The 20420-nt window shown below is 37.2% G+C and overlaps 1 protein-coding gene across 1 annotated transcript; it reads right to left on the reverse strand.

The window, feature by feature from the left end:
- Positions 1 to 4015: 4015 nt before the first annotated feature.
- On the reverse strand, positions 4016 to 18933 carry LOC148408867 (oligodendrocyte-myelin glycoprotein-like). The gene is made up of 6 exons (XM_088441379.1): positions 18789 to 18933; positions 16086 to 16975; positions 15336 to 15461; positions 13165 to 13269; positions 7795 to 7989; positions 4016 to 4035 (listed from the first exon to the last, which is right to left on the reverse strand). The coding sequence occupies exons 1-6, from the start codon at positions 18794 to 18796 to the stop codon at positions 4016 to 4018; spliced, it is 1344 nt and encodes a 447-aa protein (XP_088297505.1). The 5' UTR covers positions 18797 to 18933.
- Positions 18934 to 20420: the final 1487 nt, after the last annotated feature.

The raw sequence follows: 20420 nt of genomic DNA on the forward strand, positions 1-20420 counted from the left end.
TAGTAGTCACATGACTTTATTCTCCCGTCAAAGTTTTATGAGTGGGTCCTAACACCTGATTAGTTTCCCTAGTATTCAAACCAAGAAAGAGCAGGATAACCAATGTGGCTTGCTTCTCCTGTCATTCTTGAGACAACCTCATGATCGGAAAGTGCGGAAATAACTCCAACAACTTTAATAAATTCCTCCACTTGACGTTGTATAACATCGTTTTCTGCTGGCCATGCTTTCACATACTCAGCAAGGTCTAAATTGTCTCTACCCAACTCTCTTGAAAACTCATGAACGTCCTCCTCCATTGCAGTCGCCATGTTTTCAACCACTTCAGGCCATAGCGATTGATTGGACAGGATGACTGATGAGCGAGTTTGATTGATTAAAATAATTCATAAATACCACAACAGTGGATCATTAAATATTCAATTTAATAGAGAAAAAATACATATGTGTGTTTGTGTTACTTCAACTGTAACTGGCAGAAAGACAGTGAAAGTTTACATAGTTTTCTTAAAAAAGTTTTTAGACCATGTCTAAGTGTCCTTGAGCAAGACACTGAACCCCCAGTTGCTCCTGATGATGCATCATCAGTAAGTAAATGACAAGTTAGTGTAAAGCACTTTGAGTACCCAAGGTAGAAAAGCGCTATATAAGTGAAAGTCCATTTACATAAATACAGTATATAGACGTTTTTTTTTTTCAGTTTCAGACTAGCTTGTGACCTGTATAAACCCTGTAAAAGAAAGTTAATGTTGGTTGAAAGTTGATTTATATATTTTTTTTTCATTGTTAAATTAAAAGAATATAATTTTAGGTGTACTTATACAGTTTTTATTGAAAAACATTTTCTTTTGCCTAGAGGGGATTTTGCAAAAAAAAAAATAAAAATTGAGTAGCACTGATTTAATACGATTAAAAACGCATTTTGCCATGAGCTGGCGACTGAAAATGACTCAGGGTTTGGGTAAGATACTGATAATGACAATAATAATGATACTGGTTCAAACCCAGAAAACAGATGAGATCGTTTTTTTCTGAACCCTGTTAGAGCGATGTCGTTTTCAGTTTTTATCATTAGTTCATTTTGAATTTGCTGAATTGATCATGGACTTTTCAAACTGTGACACGTTCACACATATCGATGGACAATTCAGAGTGTTAAATGAAGATAACATGCATGTTTTTGTCCGAGTCTAATTTGTCATCACTTTTACATCGTTTCAGAGTAAATCACCAGTGGCCACGCAAATATTTGGAAAATCATCAATATGCATTTGAGTCTGATTTAAACAAGTATGCATATGAGAAAGAATTCAAGTGTGATTTTTTATGGCAAGCTCATTGCAACTACATTTTAACAATACTGTAAATCAACGTTTGTCTAAGAATCTTGCCATGCACCTTTTATTAGATGATTTATGGTTGGTAAATTAAAAGTTTATGTTTCAGTAGGTGCACATGAATGAGCATGCAAAATTTAAGCATGAACCATAAAATATATTTACACAGCAAGCCTGTATTTATTAACCAAAGCCATGTACATGATGAAATTAAAACATGTTTACAAGGGTGAATCAATACAGCAAACCACTAAACTTCAACATACAAGAAAGCAGCGTCTGCAAATGTTCAAAATCTTACCCGCTTTTGATTTGGAGGTTTAGCTGATTATCGGCGTAAGTCTCCTGAGCCATTAAACCTGTACACAAGCGGGCTTCAAGCGCACAAAAAGGACCAAATCCTTTCTGTCGACCCTGAGGCATGGCCTTTCACATCTATATTCATTATGGAAGTGTTTTCCCACGGGGATTGATGCTGTATCCATATACATAAGGTTATAATGTTCATAATGTCTGACTCATTTTGAGGCACTTTCGCAAAAAAGAGTGGGCGAATACTGCCAAGGCGAGATGTGTCAAAAGGACTGAATGCTGTAATTAAGTTTCAATTTTAGGGTGTTCATGCTGATGCAACCAGCTTATTGAACATTGTATTCATATGACAGATTTGTTGCTTGAAATTCTTTGATCTGTTCCTTTTTTTTTACTGCATTAAACAATACATGCATGTAGAGCTATACTGTATATATTATTCTCAAAAAAGGTATTTTCAACTGTCAATTAAATACAACTATTATGACCAGTGAAATGACTGCTACTTTTCTCGCATTTTTCATCTGCTGACACAGAACTACGAGAGGTGCGCACCTTTCATTTTTTTGCTTGTCTGACAGTCGTCAGTGCCATGATCGGTGGCCCGCCATTTATTTGACACTAAAATTGTCATTCGTCGGTCCGTCAGATAACAGTCGATCCGTTGCCAACTTTCTTCGTCAATTATACAGTCCGCCTTGCTGTGGAAACACATCCCAGAATTCTCAGCTAATGGCAAGCAAATCCTTTATCTAAGTAATATTTAAAAAGCAAAATAATAATAAGAAAATAACAATACCAAAAACATTCTAAACACTTAATTCTATACCTTACTTGTGACTTTCAGTAGGCACAATAATCCCGCTGACCACGATTGTGTTTGTTTTGATTCATAAAACCATGACTCAGAAAGGCAGCACAAAAAAAAAGACATCTCCAGTAATTGTGGCAGTATTATGGCTGTCACTCACAAGTAGAGAAGGGATCCAACATAGTGTGTTCAATCAAAATAAAATCACTATAATCACAATGACTATAATATGAATCTAGTATATAATCAGAATATGCAGGCACACTGCAGACAAACATGCTATTATGATGATTAACATAGTAAATATTTCATTCCATTAAATTGTTTGTTTATACCTAATTTGCGAACTAAATAGATAAAATAAACCAATTCATTATTCCTGATAACTACCTTTTTTTGCCACATACCCAGTGCACGTTGTCACTTCACCACTGTATAATAAGGGATACTTATTTAGTCATTTCCAGGTTAAAAGTATAATATTTTGTCTTTAGTCATTTCCAGGTTAAAAATATAATATTTTGTCTCAACACTGAGCGTGAAAATATGTCAACGGAAACCATACTGAGCGCCTTCAACTACGTTCTTTTTTTATGGGTTTGGGCAGCTGTGGTTCGCTCATTAAGATGCAAAAATGTAAACACTAATTATGGTCTGTCAAAACACTCAAAATTGTCTGACAGGTTTTTTTTTTTAAATCTGGCATTAAAAGAGTTAATTTAATAACTATTTTAAATGTTCAATAAATACCCTTAAAAACTAATTTTTACTTGCTGTCAACTGAAAATGGCGTCACATGTGCTCAAGCCTCAGGTAACAGTCAATCATGGCTCATCTGTTTTCTGAGCAGTCATGTGATGTTCAAACGCTAAGCTAATTGGTCATTAACCTAAGCCTTGAGCGTGTGAAATCATTGTTGTTCGACAGCAAGTGAAAAACATGTTTTCAAAGGTATAAATTGTACATGAAAAATCATTCCGGTACGAAATTAAACTGAGACAAGGTGTTAACTTTTAAGTATACAAAATAAGTATACAGATTTGCCAAAACATTGTTTTCAGTCTTTCCACTTTTTCAGTAATTGTCTTCACACACAATATCCTATTTAGAAACAAATCTGTGAATTCACTTGACAGGTCTTTAACTCTCTAGCGTAAAGTAGTGATGATCTAAAAAGCTTTATGCTCAAAATGTTGCATTGTTACAGTCTTGTAAACAGGCCAGATTACTGCTGCACAATCCAAAATAATTGCATGATATCTTTTGAATATTTACACCCTAACCTCCCAAGCTTCTGCCCGAAACGTGACGACGGAGCCCTTGCTATCGTTTACGTTCAGAAAACTTTTGGTGAATAGGCCTGTCTACGAGGAACACTACCTGGGAGACTTCCTTATCTGGCCTGGCAGCATGTTTTTCAAACAATGACTTCGATAAAAACCCAAATGACAACACTTTTCGGAGGAGGGCGGGGGCATTTGAGCAGATATCTCTAGTCAGGTTGCCACATTGCAGCCGCCTGTGTCTCGAGAAGAAAAAAAAAAGCAATTGGTGGCTACTCAATGTCGCACACATCTGTCAAAGAACAAAAAAGTGTGAAATCCTATGTGAAACCAAAATCTACTTTGTTGCTGGGTTGTTCTGCCTTGTGCTATTTGATGGTATATTAACTATTATTTACAAAAGTAATTGCATGTTTGGCATGACTAAGAGAGCTGCAGCTTTGTTGTTACGCTCAAATATGTCTCAGATTTTACAACGGTTTGGCTTGTTCAATTTTGTTATCACAGCCTTTCAATTCTGTGATTCCGAAGAACAAAGACAAGTCAAACGTGACAGAAATGGTGCACCAAATGAGACATCTCACAATATTGTTTTCAAACTAAGAAGGTGTGTTTGGCATAATTTGTGGGTGAAAGGGCGAGCTCAGGAGCAGAAGAAATACATACAAATGGACGAGTATGTGATCATTGTAATGAATGCTGAATTTAACTTTTAAAAAACAGTCCGATGGCAATTTAGATCAAGGGAGTGTGGTGTGCATTCTTTGTCATGAGTTTGCTTAGCAAAGAAGCAGCTCAGGTTTAGCCTACCACATCAATGCAAAGCACCCACAACCAATGCTAACAGAAAATATTTGAATGTAGTGAGCCATAGCAAATCAGAAAACCCCAGACGGGTATTTTATAATTATTTGGCCATTGATAAAAGAAAACCATCATTCCTTCTGAATAATAATAATACTTGACGGAAGACTGTTTTTTTTATTTGTTTTTTTTAATCAATGTTCTCATTAAACACAATAACACAATGTCCCTCCCAAAAATGACAGTATATTATTATTATTATAAATATTAGATGCAGTCATTACAAATCGTAATCATTTTTATCTCAATAGTATTTTTCATAACAAGGTATGACATTACATTATTATGGCTTTGAAGCCTTTATAAAAGGTCTAGTGGGGATAAATTTCAGGCAGAGTTTTTCCAAAGGAATTCTATGAACCGATCAGTGAGGAACCATAATGAAACATTTACAGTCATATTTTTGGATTGCAGGGATGTCTGAAAGCATAGTTGTGTCAGTGTAAATGCATCCCCGCAGTTCAAAAGCAAAAGATGAACCTCATTTCAAAAGAAGGGGAACCCGGCATGGAGAAGCGCTTGTAACTAATCGAGCCTTTGCATGAAAACTGGAGGATTTGAGGCTTTAGAGAGAAGTAAAATTGATAGTGTGTGAAAGAGCTGAGAGGAGAAAGAAAGTGAGAGAAGCAACAGAGTTATGAGATGGCATTTCGGAGAGCAGGCCTCCTATTTCCTGTTGCAGTAATCATTTTAAACCCTCGCAATATTCCCTTGACCTTGGCCAAATTGTTCTTGGATCATGAGTGCACATATTCCTGCTTTGGATTTCTGCGTGATACATAAAACTGAGATTTCACATCTATGGCCCTAATTGCCGTAATTGTTGCAGATGCTCTCCGCTTTGTACACGTGTAAAAAAAAAAAAAAAAAAGTCAGTTCATTCACGTGAATTTGCTAAATTGCTAGGGATATTAATCTAACAGGATGTTATCCTTTGGAGATGACAAATGATTTTGTATTGATCACTATGGATTGAGTCATCATGGTTTTCTCTGGAGGGCTTTTTGGAGCTGGGGGGGGGGGGGGGGGGGGCGTGAAAGCTGCAGATGTGCACATACTGTCTCCCTCTAGTGTCTTCCCCCCTCTGTTTAACTAAAAGAGAGCAAGCCTGCGACTGCAGGGAGGAAGCCAGGCCGTAACATGCATAATTGACAGTCCTATTTCAGGAATTAGCCACCCACCAAACTGCAGTCTGTCAGCCCTTTCATCTCACTTAAAAAGCCCATTCTGGCCATAAATTATCAGTTGAAACTGGCAAAATGAATGAAAAATTCTTGTTTTCATCCGCAATGTGTTTGTTTTCCCAAAGGCGGTTATCATATGCGTACCGTCGTTACGATAGAGAAACTATTTGAATGTAGATCAGGGGGAAGGATGTTCCAGTGATAAATGATTTCTTTCATTATTTCTGCTTCAACTACACAGATGAGTTAATTAAGCTGTGCCAGGGGCTACACGCTAACATTCCACATAGATGAGGCCACTGCGATATGCAGACGTTTAATCACATTACTAAGAAATGAAAGTGTAATATTGATGTTATGATGATAACCATGAGGCTGGAAATGGGACTTATTGTGACTGTAAATATGAGTTGTACAATTCATTGAATATTGATGACATATACTAGAGGATTTTGCCAATCAAATGCTTTAGCCAAAAGCATAGAGGCTAATGACTAATATTAATGACAACAGAAAAAGGGTGGTATGACAGCTTGCTTTAAACACTTTTTGTCATTGTTTATTATTTTTTAATCCAGTCAGAAATCCAATTGGCTGGACAAATAACCCAGCCAAAAAGGAATTTATCTGTTGATTTTTTTTCTTACTTTTCACATTGATGTTTGCATCAATGTCTAGGAATCATGAGCTAAGAATGTCTAAGAATCATGGGAAATGTAGTCAGACAAAACATGAGAAAAACATTTCTGGCAGGACTGTGAGGTATGCTGTGCCAATTGATTAACACCTTTTTGGTAAAAGTTATGCAAAATTACTTTCATTGAATGATAAAAAGCTGCATGGCAAAGCAAATGAATGTGAATACTACAAACTCACCTGACTGGATGTGCGTTCAATGACCAGTCAAAAAGTAGGACATCTAAAACAAAATCTATAGAAACACTTGTTCAATGTAAAGACTAGTCTGTGCGCACAGTGCAGGGGGTATGTAAAGACATAATTTAATAAATTTTACGACATAAAACTAAAACTGAACAACTGGTGAGGTCATTCACTTGTTTAGCTTGCCAATCAAGGATAGCATTTCGCATTAGCTTAAGTAATAACACAACCATCGGTCACAGGATTGGCTAGCAATTCGATTTCTTATTGTTGTTACCAGTGTCCCATTTTTTAAATTTGCTTGCTGATGAAAACAAATGCTTTATTTATCGTTTTTTTTGTTTCAGTTTTTAGGCCCCATACTACACATTGTCCCCTTCAAAAGACAATTATACAGCGGTCTCAATGACTAGCTATAATTTTGGGAATTTCCATACATAGGTTTGAAAAGAACTATACAGCAAATTAGTCAAACCTTTTTAGACTTCAAATTTACAGCAGTATATAATGTCCTGATTATAAGGCGCATTGTCGATTTTGGATCGAGTTAAAGTATTTTACGTGCGACTTATAGTCCGAAAAATACAGTATGCTCCTTTGGTACCCATGTCACATCAAGAACGTGCTTCTATCCACCTCCATGTTCTTTCTCCATTTTGTGTCAGAGGGTGAAAGTCGCTGTACTTAACTCTCTCTGCATGATACGTAATGAGAAAAAATAGTAACTTGAACAACTCTGACGAGAAGCAGTCCGACGGTGCAGATTGTGTTTCACTTCAGGGCTTTCCGCTCTATCTAAAATCTATATAACTCTAGGTGGGATCATGTTTCCAAACTCGAATAGCACTTAGGAGAGCACAGACCTCTGCCAAGGTTGAGCTTGACTATTAACGCCGAGTTTGCTTTTTCATCTACATATTTCATTTGGGTTGCTGTCATTGCAGAAAATCCCGCTTCCCAAAAACGAAAGTCGGAAAACAAAGCAAGGAATTCAGTTTTCACTAAGAAATTTCAATTGGGTCTTTGTTTTCGGACCGCGTATTAAAATAGCATTTGGACGTGAAGCTTTTTAGGCCAATGCTGCTGCTCCATTACGAGTGGATGACGATGACATCATTTACCTGCTCCACTGGGCCAGTAGATAAGTACATGCCCCCGCTGCTTCCACCAAGCCTCTGGAGTCTCGGATGACTCCAGCGAGAGCGTGTGCGCCGCACATGATGGAGAACAGTGTTCAAACCCTGCCAGGAGCCTTCCTGTCACCTGTACGGGAGGCAGCGGGAGGGCCGAGGTGCATGTCGATGTTTTGGAGAGCTCTGTCGAGATTGAGGAAGGGGATGAAAGCTACACCGAGAAACTCGGTGTAAAACACTCCCAGACGAGTGCAGCAAACACAGATTCTCAGGCGGAATGTTTCAAATTCTGTATTCTTGCATATTTGTGTTGGTTTCCTGCATGCTAATCCTATTCAAACCGTATTTTTACACTAACTAATACTGAATATCAGAATTACAAACTATCCTAAATATTTGCATATGTTATCCAAATTTAAATCCGTATTTTAATTGATTTATATAAAAGCACATAATCCCAAAGACACACAATCATTAATTAACAATATTATATATTTTACTGTTGCAATAAATTGTACGTTTGCTCATGATTGTGCACAATTTGCTAGAGTAGCATAATGACAAATGGGAAGCATAGAATATACAGTAGATCCATCTATCTATCTATACATATACACACACACACACACACACACATTATATATATATATATATATATATATATATATATATATATATATATATATATATTATATATACAGTATATATATATATATATATATATATATATATATATATATATATATGTGTGTGTGTGTGTGTGTGTGTGTGTGTGTGTGTGCGTGTGTGTGTGTGTTACTTCAAGTATAACTGTCAGAAAGACAGTGAAAGTTTACATAGTTTTCTTAAAAAAGTTTTTCAACAGTTCATTGGAAAAACAAAAAGTGTGCGCACTTTGCAAAACCAAGTTCAAACACGGTTTTAGTTTGACATCTTTGGCGGACTATTCAAAGCAAAACACCCTGCTCAAGTTACAAGTTCTATGACAACACTGTAGGAAAAAAAACATCTTTCAATGATGAGTCACATTTGATAGCTTTGTTCAAGAGTTTTACGAGCAAAGGAACAAAGAAAGCCATGATATCATACTTTGAGTCATTATTTTTAATTATATTTATTTTAATCCTTATTTATTAATTGTATTCTATTCAAATGCAAATTGTTAAACTAGAAATTAATGTAGAAATTAACTATGGGAAAGTTAAATAAACAGCACTAATATATATATATATATATATATATATATATATATATATATATATATATATATATAATTTTTTTTTTTCCGTCTTTCAGGGATTCCTACCCTTTCTCTTTCATTTTCTCTGACAAACCGACTGCCACCATGCCTTCTTCTCTGATGCCGCAAACAATGACCTCAACACTGACCTTGCCTTGTCTGCGCCATCGAGACACGAAGCGAGATACACCACATCCACAGCCCCCACCTCCCCAACCACGCTGAAGGGTTGAATTTTGCCTGTCTCATCAGTCTCTCGGCTTCAGCCGGAATACGCCTTGTTATTTCCGAATTCCTACACATTCCCTTTTTAGTTGATCAGCACCCAGACGGGAAAACATTGCTCTTGGCTGAGAGAGACGGCGAGCCTCTTGGCATATAGACGCAAGCTGTCAATACAGATTAGCTTTTATCAGATAAACTTTATGTGCAACATTGGAGCGTCCTTTGGTTGGGTAACAGCCTGATTTGGTGCTACGATTGATATTGGGACTTTGCGGCTGGCTCAAAGGTGGCTCAAAATGCTTTTCATTGTGTCGCACATATTTAGGTGATGGCTCACTCAAACCGTGATCCCTTAGGTCGGTTAACAGCGGTGCTCGTTTAGAGGTCAAAGCTATTTGTAATACGGTACAATATAATACTTAAGTAATCAGATTAATCTTTTTTCATGGCATTTTTGCAGGTTAGAAGGAACATATGTGTGTCTACATGACTTGCTGCAGCCTTTGTGTTAAAATATATCTTTGTTAAACACTGCCACATCAATGCTATTCATTAGCTGCTATAGAGCGCTTCCAATAATAGGTTAGCATTAAGCTAGTGGATGTAAAAAACAATTAGATGATTACTTTCGATACACAACGTGGAGTTACTTGCTTTGTGTTTAGTTTGACCATAGAGCTGTCAAAATTCATCACTTAAGTGACAAGTAATTGATTATTAATTGAAAATTACATCGAGGAATAATTTAAAGCTTTTGTTTAACTTAAATTTCTACCAGCAAACTATCTAATCAAAATAAGGCACTTGTAAACTTTGGAAAACAATGACGGAACCAGTAGCTGAATCGGTTTTTGTAAAACTTGGTAAGCACATTAATTCCTCTCCTGCGTATGGTGTAAAATCGCTTTCAAAATGACATTTGCGTGTTTTACCACTTGTATGAGTACGACTCTAAAATGTGTTGAGTTTACTAATTGAAATCTTGCGAGCGCAAAGTATTTTTGCTTGCATGGCTCTGACTTTGCAAGACACGACCTCACTTATTTGCATGAAACTCTCCTTTGGATTTGTGGATCTGATCCTTTGGATTTGAGTTGAATATGCAAATTAAGATGATGTCACGCTACCAAGCTTGTAGCACAGAAAAAAAGGAGGACCTGAATGCGTATTGAACGCACAACAGAAGCCTTTGTGGGCCTTCCATTACAGCTAGTGACCTCTGCTGGCAGAAACAAGCACTGCATTTGAATTGGAAAAATCATTCTCTGATTTGCACACACCAACACCGAAGTGAAATCATATTACAAAGAAATTTGAATTAATTACAAATAAAGATTTTTTATTGTTATTTGTTTTTTACTTTTGTTACGATTTCAGTGAGAATACATTAATAAAAGTGAACCCCAAATCAGACTGGACAAGGGACTCAATGTGAAATGATTTAATAACGAAGAGCATGTGAAACAAGCAAAGTCAATGGAATATTGTAGACTAAAGTCAAACTACTCACTGCGAGGGTGGGGCGGCCGAAAGACGGCGTCTGAAAATTTGGCATAAAAAGTAACAACAGAAAATACTCTCGCTGAATAACTCTGAGAAAAAGGCAAAAATGCCTCAATTGGCCTCAACTCAGAAGTCAGGTCACTTGTAACTCAAAACACCACCGTAAGTTGTTTTTTTACAGTTTTTTTTAATGCTGTATTTGCAACGACCCCCAAACAATGGTTTAAATTTGAATTATGGGCATTTGTCTTCACAATATGACATCTTTCAGTTTCATTAGCAAAACCGCACTCCATGTTTTTTTTTTTCTTGAACGTGGCACTCAGAATGAAGAAAATGGACTCCCCTGGTTTCAAGAGTCATTTATACACATTAGCACAGAAGGGATAATAGAGCACCTAAGAGAAAACGGTAGTTGTGTACACCTTGAGTACTGCCTTTCTTTTCACCACATGGGACCTTTAAGAGGTGATGTTGTAAAATTTGAGGGGATTCTTTGACTAAAAAAAACAAACATTAAAGGGGCAGCGGGTTGTGTGGCTTACAAAGGCATAAGGCGTAATAGTCACTGTTAGTGCTGTAAAAGGAAAGCGGCATCAGTCCACTCCAAGCAAACAAGCCCAGACAGAAAGATGAAGAAGAGGGAGGCAATGGCAGCAGTAAATGATACAAGCCTTCTACACCTTGTCAGTTATTAGGAGAAGAGAAATCTGACACAACTTTGTGTTGTCTGGAGAAACAAAAATAATTGGCTAGTATGAGGCAGCGCTACCTCCTGCAGTACGCTACTTTGAAGAGACTGGCATGAAGGTTCTGAAGCTAAAAGCAGCTGGGGAGATTATATACAAATTAGAAAAAAAATATTCGCAAAGCTGTTATGGAGGCGCACCATTTTGAGAGTTGATATGAATTTGAACGCAAGATCTTTTTTTTTTATTTCTTTTGCAATTTGCCCAAGCAACTGCAGTGTCTGTTTATCAGAGGCATGGTGGAGGAAAAGTACAAAGCATAAAATATACAAATAAAAGCTAATCTCCAGGTGATTTTGCAATATAATGATTTTGCGTTTGATGAATTACTTTCTGCAGAGAAATGGAGAATCTTTGCAATCTTACATGAGAAATAAAAGGATGCTCTCAGTTCGACCTATCTTTTAGAGCTGTCAATATTAATTAATTCAAACTGAATTGATAATCAAATTAATCAACTATTTTAATAATTGAGTAATAGCTTAGAGCCATTGTTTAACTTATAATTGTTCTTGCCCCTCGATTTTTGTCTCCCAACAATAATTACTCATTATCTTTTTAATCAAAATAAGACATTGGCCAACATCTGCTTTTACTTTAAAAACAATGACTGAACCGAAAAAGGTTAGTGAGGACAACAGCAATTCCTTTCATTTGACACTGTTTAATTTTTTACAGTTTTTTTAAGATCATTGAACTATTCTTAATAAACAATCAAAATCGATGTTTGATAAAGCACAATATTGCTGGAGAGAATGGTAAACACTAGTAATAACCAGATTAATTTGTGTCCACTGTTGTGTCCATTTTGTCTCTTCAAGACAGTACAATATTTATTTGTTTTGAAGTGTATTAAATTACAATTCTATGAATATATTTGCCGTAAATTTGAACTCAATCATTTTTTTTCACTGCTGTATTTTTATCCCATATCCTACTGGGACCCAGCTTAGTCATTTGTGTCCACGTTTGTGTCAATTTGGTTAAGTTAATTGCATCCCACCCAAACAAGAGATATATCATTGGGAAGGCCTGAATGTCCTCTATTGAGTACACAAGAAATGAGGTACGTGGCTCTAATGGGTCAAAATGTAATACAAAAAAACAAATGGCCACTAGAGTGAATATGCAGGCTGACAAACATTCAACTCTACTTGTTGAAGCGCAATTTGATTTAATGACATGCTGCATTCACTCTTTTTGAGACACAATCTATTAACTTGGAATGAAGACCCATTTCAGGTAAATGTTCACATTTTTACTATTCTTCTAATATGTAGTGGTCTCTTGCCAGTGGTTTAGTTGGTGCTTTATTCAAAGATGGTGCCTTTGTGTTGGCAGCCTGTTACAACAGCTCCGCTAATGTTCTCATTAGTTTGTACTTTCCCACTCGTTTTTCCTCCTCTCTCTAGTCCACCAACAGCTTCACACAACATGTGCAACAAGACCTCGGATGGGTTCACTTTCCTTGGCTGCTGTATTTGTGCATTTCCCATAAAATAAACCGCCATATATTTGGGAGTTATTGCTCTATGATTATCTTTCAAAGCCGTGCTTGTAGTGGGTAGTTGTCAACTGTGATTAAGTGTGAAGAAAGGCCGGACTGGGATTAATGCTTTTATGCTTAGTTAGTATGCTTACTCATGGGAGATGTAGTTGCTGAATAATTCATCATGTTGTAGTCGAGTAAAAACGCCACGTCCGATTGTATGGAGTGAGGCGCGAGCGAAGGTCTTCTGAAAAGAGCTTTTCACACAAAAATGACAAGACAAAGAATTTGCAATGCTTCATTTTGGATAGACAGGAAACGGAATTTCTTCTAGTGGCTCGATCAGATACATCTGCGTGAACAAAAAGCGCTGGATGGTTTTAACATCTCAAATGTCCTGCAAAAATGTACAATGATGTTAATGAGTCCTCGGATACTGTCAAAATGATGTATAATAGACCATAGTCTTTTCAAATGTATTCATCAACAGCCAAGACAGAAAAGGCTAGGAAGTAAAAAGGAAGAAAAAAAAATCAAACAAATCCGTGTAGCGAAAAAAATAAAGATACGTTCAAATTAATACATTAAAAATACAAAAATATTTGAATTTATTGTGAAGGCTGAACCTTGAAAGTGCATTCAGCATTGAATGTATAGTGCCATCATGTGTCTAAATCTGTTTATTGCAAGACATGCTTTCAAATCAGTGTGGCTGTTTACGGGGGAAGAGTCGAAAAGCAACACGTTATAAATTATATAACGGAACTATTGTGTGCCATTACGATTACGTACTCGTGAAACCATTTAATCATTTTCTCATACGACTATTTATGCTGCACTAGTTGGATATTTAGTTCTCTGATTGCAAAAAAATAATCAGATTGAATTCTCTGACCACTCCAAAAATATCCCCGAAAACCCCCTTTCGTCACATTTTTTGTCATATTTCTGAACCACCTCAGAAGCTGCCAAGCATAAATAGGAAATGCTATCAAGGAAGCAAACAGCCTTTATACTTACTTCATTTTTAAATCTATTGGTATATTGTAAACCACATGCGAAGAAAAGTAGCATTTTCCTCTTGCACTTTTTATCATTATATCATGAGGTATTGACTTGGACAAAATAATAAAACTGTACGAATGACAGACAATAACAAATGATATTTGCTTAATTTTCATACATGTATAATGTTAGGCAAATAAAGGGGGGAAAATAGCATTTTCTTTTTACTATTTTACCGTAATGCCATTTGGTATTGACTTGCATACCTTCGGCACCATGGGAAAAATGAACGTAACAATAAAAACGTAAAAATGACTAACAAACGATGTTTTCATATTGCATTGTATTTTTCATATTGGTATAATGTAGGACAAATGACAAAGAAGAAAAACAAAATTAGCATTTTCTTTTTCTTTTTTTACTGTTTTGCCTGTGCATGTGCATACCCTGTGATAATATGGGAAAAATATCAAAAAGACTAAATAAAAAAATGTAAAAAAACAAAAAACAAATAGAGTTGACATAATTTTCATACTGGTATAATGTAGGACAAATGCAAAGGGTAATTAATGTTTTTACTTTTTTTATCGTAATGCCACTGGGTAATGACTTGTGTATGCAAAATAAAAATAAAATAAAACCATAGAATTCATTATTAATATTTACTCAACCATCTATTGAACTATTTGACTGTGACACAAATATTTGTGTGGTGAAGGTAGTAAATGTTTGTTCATCAGGGATTCGTCAGGTTTTGTTCAAGGTCGCAGCTCTTAAGACAATCAGAAACAGTCTTGTTTTTCATATCACAAGGAAATTCAGAAAATATTCAAACACGACATGACATTCATCACGACATAAATTCCCAAATTGTACATAAAAAATTACCCAAACAAGGGGAACTAGTAGAAAAAAAATGAAACTGGGGCCCCTTACTGTAACTCTTTTAACTCATTTACTGCCAATGCAATTTTTACCAGGATGGCAATGAATAAGTTAATGCCAGCCGTTTAAAATGCTGCCATCTGTTGGCCGTAGTTCATAAGGACAAAACTCCAAATTTACAAGGTTATGTTTTTTTTTTTCAACAGATTCCACAGAAAAGAGAGAATTGACGTCAATTGCCATTTAACAACTCTTTACGCTTGGCGTCATTTCACGTCAACGGTACTCAAAGAGTTAAAGTCTGCGAAGATGTTAAAATAAGTGTGTGCCAGGCTTCAGAAGCATTGAGACAGAGTGAGGGACAGATGGGCTAAAATGAACAGAAGAAAGGGTGAAGAGAAGATCTTCAGAAATTGAGCGATGTTGACAGTACCGGATGATGAGGAATCCTTCCTTCTTACATTCCTCGTACAAAGAGTGCTTGTTTTCTTGACTCGGCTTTCTGTTGAAGGGAAGTAGTCCGGTCCTTTTGTCACAACCGTCGCGTCTTCAGTTAAGCCTGCGAATGACAAACCAGGTGTGTACATCTTACAAGATAGATCTCAAAACGCAACTTCAAAAAAGGAAAACATGGGTGCTCAGATTTCTTTTTCAAAAGTCTAGTGTCCCTCACAGTGGACTTTAATGGAAGCGTAGTGCAGTACAATGACGCGCTATCACTAGTGTTTGCAGAATTGACTCGACAAGCCATTTCTGAAAAAAAATAATTAGATGGGGATTGTTGTTTCTCTTTGTTTTTTTACCTTCTTAGCATGCATATGGACAGTAGGCAGGATATTTTGTCATAAAAAAAAGCTTAGTTGACAGGGCACTGTGACTTACTAAGAACAAATAAAATACAAAAAAGATTGTTGATGTATGTATTTACTTATTCATTGTTTCGTTTGAAACATGGTTCACATTGCTTAGTGTATCAAATATTCAATATTTTGTTGAAAAATAAAATACCGCGAATCCCCAAATGTAAGACGCACCTGTCTAGAAGACTCGAGCTGCTGTTAGCTGCAACAAGCACTTGATGCTAACAGCTCCTCCCATCATGGTAATTATTTTAAGTAAGAATACGGCCGATATAACATTTTAATACTGTGATGCCGTCTTTTTGTGCTCAAGGTTATCATACCATCAGAATCTGATATCGGCCCATGCCTCCTTGATACTTGTGTGCTGGGAATCATAGGGGGTAGACCAAAGGAGGTTAAGTTCCCCCATCCAGTTTTTAGCCCTCCACAGATTGGTTGAGTGTTACAGGGGCAACCCAAGATGAGTGCGGGGGTCCGCTGCAGCCAGGATAGGAGGTAGGCCACGTCAGGCTCCAGGTGACAAGCCCAAGGGTTGTTTCCCAGAGTGAGAACCCGAAGTGCCGTCATCTTGTCAAAAGCGCCGAAGGGGAGCCCGGAAAGGCGGTTGGCGTGAAGATAGAAGAGAGATAAATTGGGAAGTCGGTCCAGTGATCCCGGCAGCACCTTCACCAGTGAATTGTGGGAAATGTCGATGATCTCCAGGCGTGCGGGCATGTTGGTGGGAAAAGTCCAGAGGTGATTAAAGCTCAAGTTGAGGGTGCAAAGATTGATCAGCGTGTTGTTAATGAAAACGGTCCTCTCCAGCTTATTGTCGGAGAGGTCGAGGACCCTCAGGTTCCACTGGTGGACCGTATCGTTTTTGTCTACTAGGTGGATTTCGTTGGAGGCGGCGTGGAGCTGAAAAAGGGAGCGAGGCAAACCCGCGGGCAGGCGTCTCAGGCGGTTGTGCGACAGGTCCAAAACGCGGAGATGCGTGTAGGAAGTCAGCGCGCCATCCAGGTTCCGTAGTTGGTTGTGGGACACGTTGAGGTAGCGCAGGTCGCGCCGGAGGTCGGCGGGCAGCTCTCGCAGGGCTCCCCGCGAGCAGTCCACGTCCCTGTGGCCGTGGCTACAGGAGCAGGCGGCGGGGCACGCGGCCAGGGCTCGTAACCCCAGCAACAAGACAAGCAGGAGCTCCAGAGGGGCCTCATTAGGGGACCGATTCTGCCTGCTTCAAAAAAGAAAAAAAAAAGAAAGGGAGAGCGGCGTTTTAACGTTTGTCTTACGCAGCAAATTCACCTCGGGAGTGTGCGCTGTGTAAGTAAGATTGATGCCTGCAGTGTGGACCGGTAATTCAGAGGATGTACTGTACATGCATTCGCTTGAAGCAAAATGGAGCTTGGTTCTGATTTTTACAGCACTTGAAATGGTGCCTCTCATTTTGTTTGCACTGACACATTCTTGCGGCCCTTGCGTTGTTTGCAGGTAAATACCATCGCGCTCTATGTCAATTAAATTCCAGAGGAAATTCTCCTGTCAGGTTATATAAGACATTTTCTCTGGTGGCTCCATACTAAAAAATAGGAAGATGCAAGGGCCATGTTGTTTTTTTTTCCCGAGCTACAGGCCGTTACTTTTTTTTCTCACACTTTGAACCCTGTGGCTTATATTCCTGTGGGACGTAATGGAGTTTTTTTTTTTTTTTTTTTACTAGCCACCAGGAAGCAATCTCCAAAGGTAAACAAAGGGAGAGGGAAGAAGAGGCTATCAAAGTAACAAATTTGAGTTTACGCACCATCACTCTCTGCTAGTAAATGCGACCAGGTGTGTTACTAGTTGTGTTGGTGCAGTATTCTAACAATCCGAGTGTGTTGTTTAAATTATGTTGGTGCTGTCAGTCTATGTTGAAGGCATGATGTTTCTGTAGCCAGGCAATTTGAAAATAGTTTTAAATATTAAAAAAAAATACGAACAAACAAACAAAAAACTTCCATGTACCGTCTTTTTGTGTAAATATCTGATGTTAGAAACTGCAGTTTATATTCCATGACCTAAATAGATTTCATCTTCATTTTTTGTTGTTGCAGCTTGTAATGCAATGTGCTTTATAATCCAAAAAATATAGTACTAATTGAACATTGGAAAAAAAGGAAAAAAAATCATTTAAGCACGCAAATAGACAGTCTATAAAATTTAGTTATTTAAAAAAAAAATCTACTATGGTATTGGGGCACATTCGGACTATTTTCACACTCCTAACACTATTCAACACTATTCAACATTAAACTTTTGAAATAGGAGCGCTATGTGGGCGCCATCTAGTGGTATGCAAAAGAATCGCTGAATTAAATCAAGTAAAATTTGCACGTTAGAACATGCAACAATGAAACAGATCACGATAAAAACCATATAAACATTCTGCTCAAAACGTTTACATTTTTAAGTGGGTTAGTTGTATATTTTCTTTTAACTATAGTATATAAACTAATCATGGTTAATTAAAGTACATATACTGTTTTTAAAAGTGTGAAAATATTTGCAGTACATTTGAAATCAATCGATTTTTCAAAACTGTATTTTTTTCCCATATTCTACTGGGACACAGCCTATTTGTTTGTGACCAGTGTTGTGTCCATTTCATCTCAGCAAGACAGCAAAGTTAATTGCATCCCACCTAAACACGAGACAACATTGGAGAGGCCATGATGTCCTCTATTGAGAGCACTTAGATTTAGAAAGGTAATATAGACCAAAAACAATTGTCCAAAAGAATCAAAAGACAGGGTGTGAGGAGGATACTTAGAAGCTCTGTTAATGTTCAAAGTTTATACCTTTCATAAAGTTAAAGTGGACTGCAATAATACATATTTGGTAGTACTTGCAAAGCTAAGTATTCTTTTTGTGTACCCGAACCAAATGCCGCATGCAATGTGTTTTTGTGTGAATAAAAATGCGTTTAGAGATGTAAGGCTGTTTAGATTCCATCTTCTACGTTCAAAAATGACACCATATAATTAAAAACAAAAAAGAGAGGCACAACTCACCTTCTCATTGTGACGTTCCAGTTACTTTTCAAGTCTCTTTTATGCTGTGCAGACAAGTCACGCTTTTAAATCTGAAACAAGACGGCTCTAAAAAAACAAACAAAAAATGTGAGCCTTGCATGCATCCATATCAAAAGTGTGTTACTAAAAAAGTTTTGAATGAGCCCCCCTTTTTCTCTCCTTGAATTGATGTTGCCCGTTTCTGGAGATGGATCCTTTGGGTGGGTGTGATCAAGCTGTGGCTGCTTAGTGGTGGGGAGGGTGTTTTGGAGTTTGGGGGGGGGGGGGGGGGTACATAACGGGCAAGCGCCTCTGAAGGAAACTCCTCATCAATCCTTGTTCAGTCTGGCGGCTTTCACACTTTATTTCTGCATTTAACAGCAAATGCTCTCGTTGTAGTTAAGATTAATTGAGTGGTCCGCCTGTGTTCAAAAGAAATTAGACTGTTAGCGGATAAATCAATATGACTCTTGTGGAAAACTTCCCTGAACAGAGGAAAATGAGCAATCATGTGTTGTTACACTCGAAATGTAAATAAAGAGGTTTTAGATTTATTGCAGATGATTCTAATACACTGCATCATCCTGTTTGTCAGCAACAATTTGTACAGTGCGCCACTGCGGATTGCTTTTTTTTTTCCTCAGTTGAGGCCAATGAGGGGCACTCTAGTCACATTGAAAATTGATAATAATAATTAGATTAAAAAATTAATACTAATGAGCGCAATATATGGGAAACATTAAACTTACACTGAAATGCTTTTTTTCCTCCTAATATTCCATTTTCTATCACTTGTAAAATAACATCTCATTGCTGTTTGTATAAAATTGTGAGCGAAACAGAAGGAAGACGTAAAAATGGCAGAGCATTCGAGTTGTCGATGAATTTACTTAAAAAAAATACTTCGGCTGCACCTTTCAGTTAAGTAGTGATATGCATTTTTTTAAAGGACTTTGCTTGGCACAGAAGCAGCTCAAATTTAGCTTACCACATCAATGCAAAGCACCCAGCTGCAACAGCAGCCATAGCTAACGATTGCTAAAGACACATCCATAAAAGTTGCAGCCAACAAAAGGGACTAGCCTTAAACGAGGCAGAAGCTAAAAGGATAAAACAGTAACTGTTAAATGCTATTAACTCTTTCAGTTCTATAGATGAGAACTCTTGTCTTTTCAAATAATAATAATAATAATAAACAATACAATTCTCATCAAATACGTTTTTTTTATGGATGGTAGCTGACACCCTTGACAAATGCTTACCTAATATAAGCCAAATGAGTATTGTAGTGATAACTGTGACCACTGGATGGCAGTGTTTCCACCTTTACAAAACAGATATGACCTACATGCAATTCAAAGTAAGGAATGGAAAACAATCTTTCATATGATAGCACCCATATTTACATAGACATAGCACACAATATTCTGTCTGGCTTGAAAGATGCGTGAAAATCATAAATATACTGGCCCCCTTGAGGTTTCCTTATCCGAAACCGCTTGGCACTAAAATAGTACAAAAAAAATAACTGAAGCCTATTTTTGTTGTATATCAAGCTTTTGATCTGTTACAAGAACACAATCTATCTAAAAATACATTTTAGTTGCTTTAGGTGCTATAAAAATATAGACA

This window comes from Hippichthys cyanospilos, chromosome 18, assembly GCF_059441005.1.
Source record: "Hippichthys cyanospilos isolate Australia breed blue-spotted pipefish chromosome 18, RoL_Hcya_1.0, whole genome shotgun sequence".
NCBI lineage: Eukaryota > Metazoa > Chordata > Actinopteri > Syngnathiformes > Syngnathidae > Hippichthys > Hippichthys cyanospilos.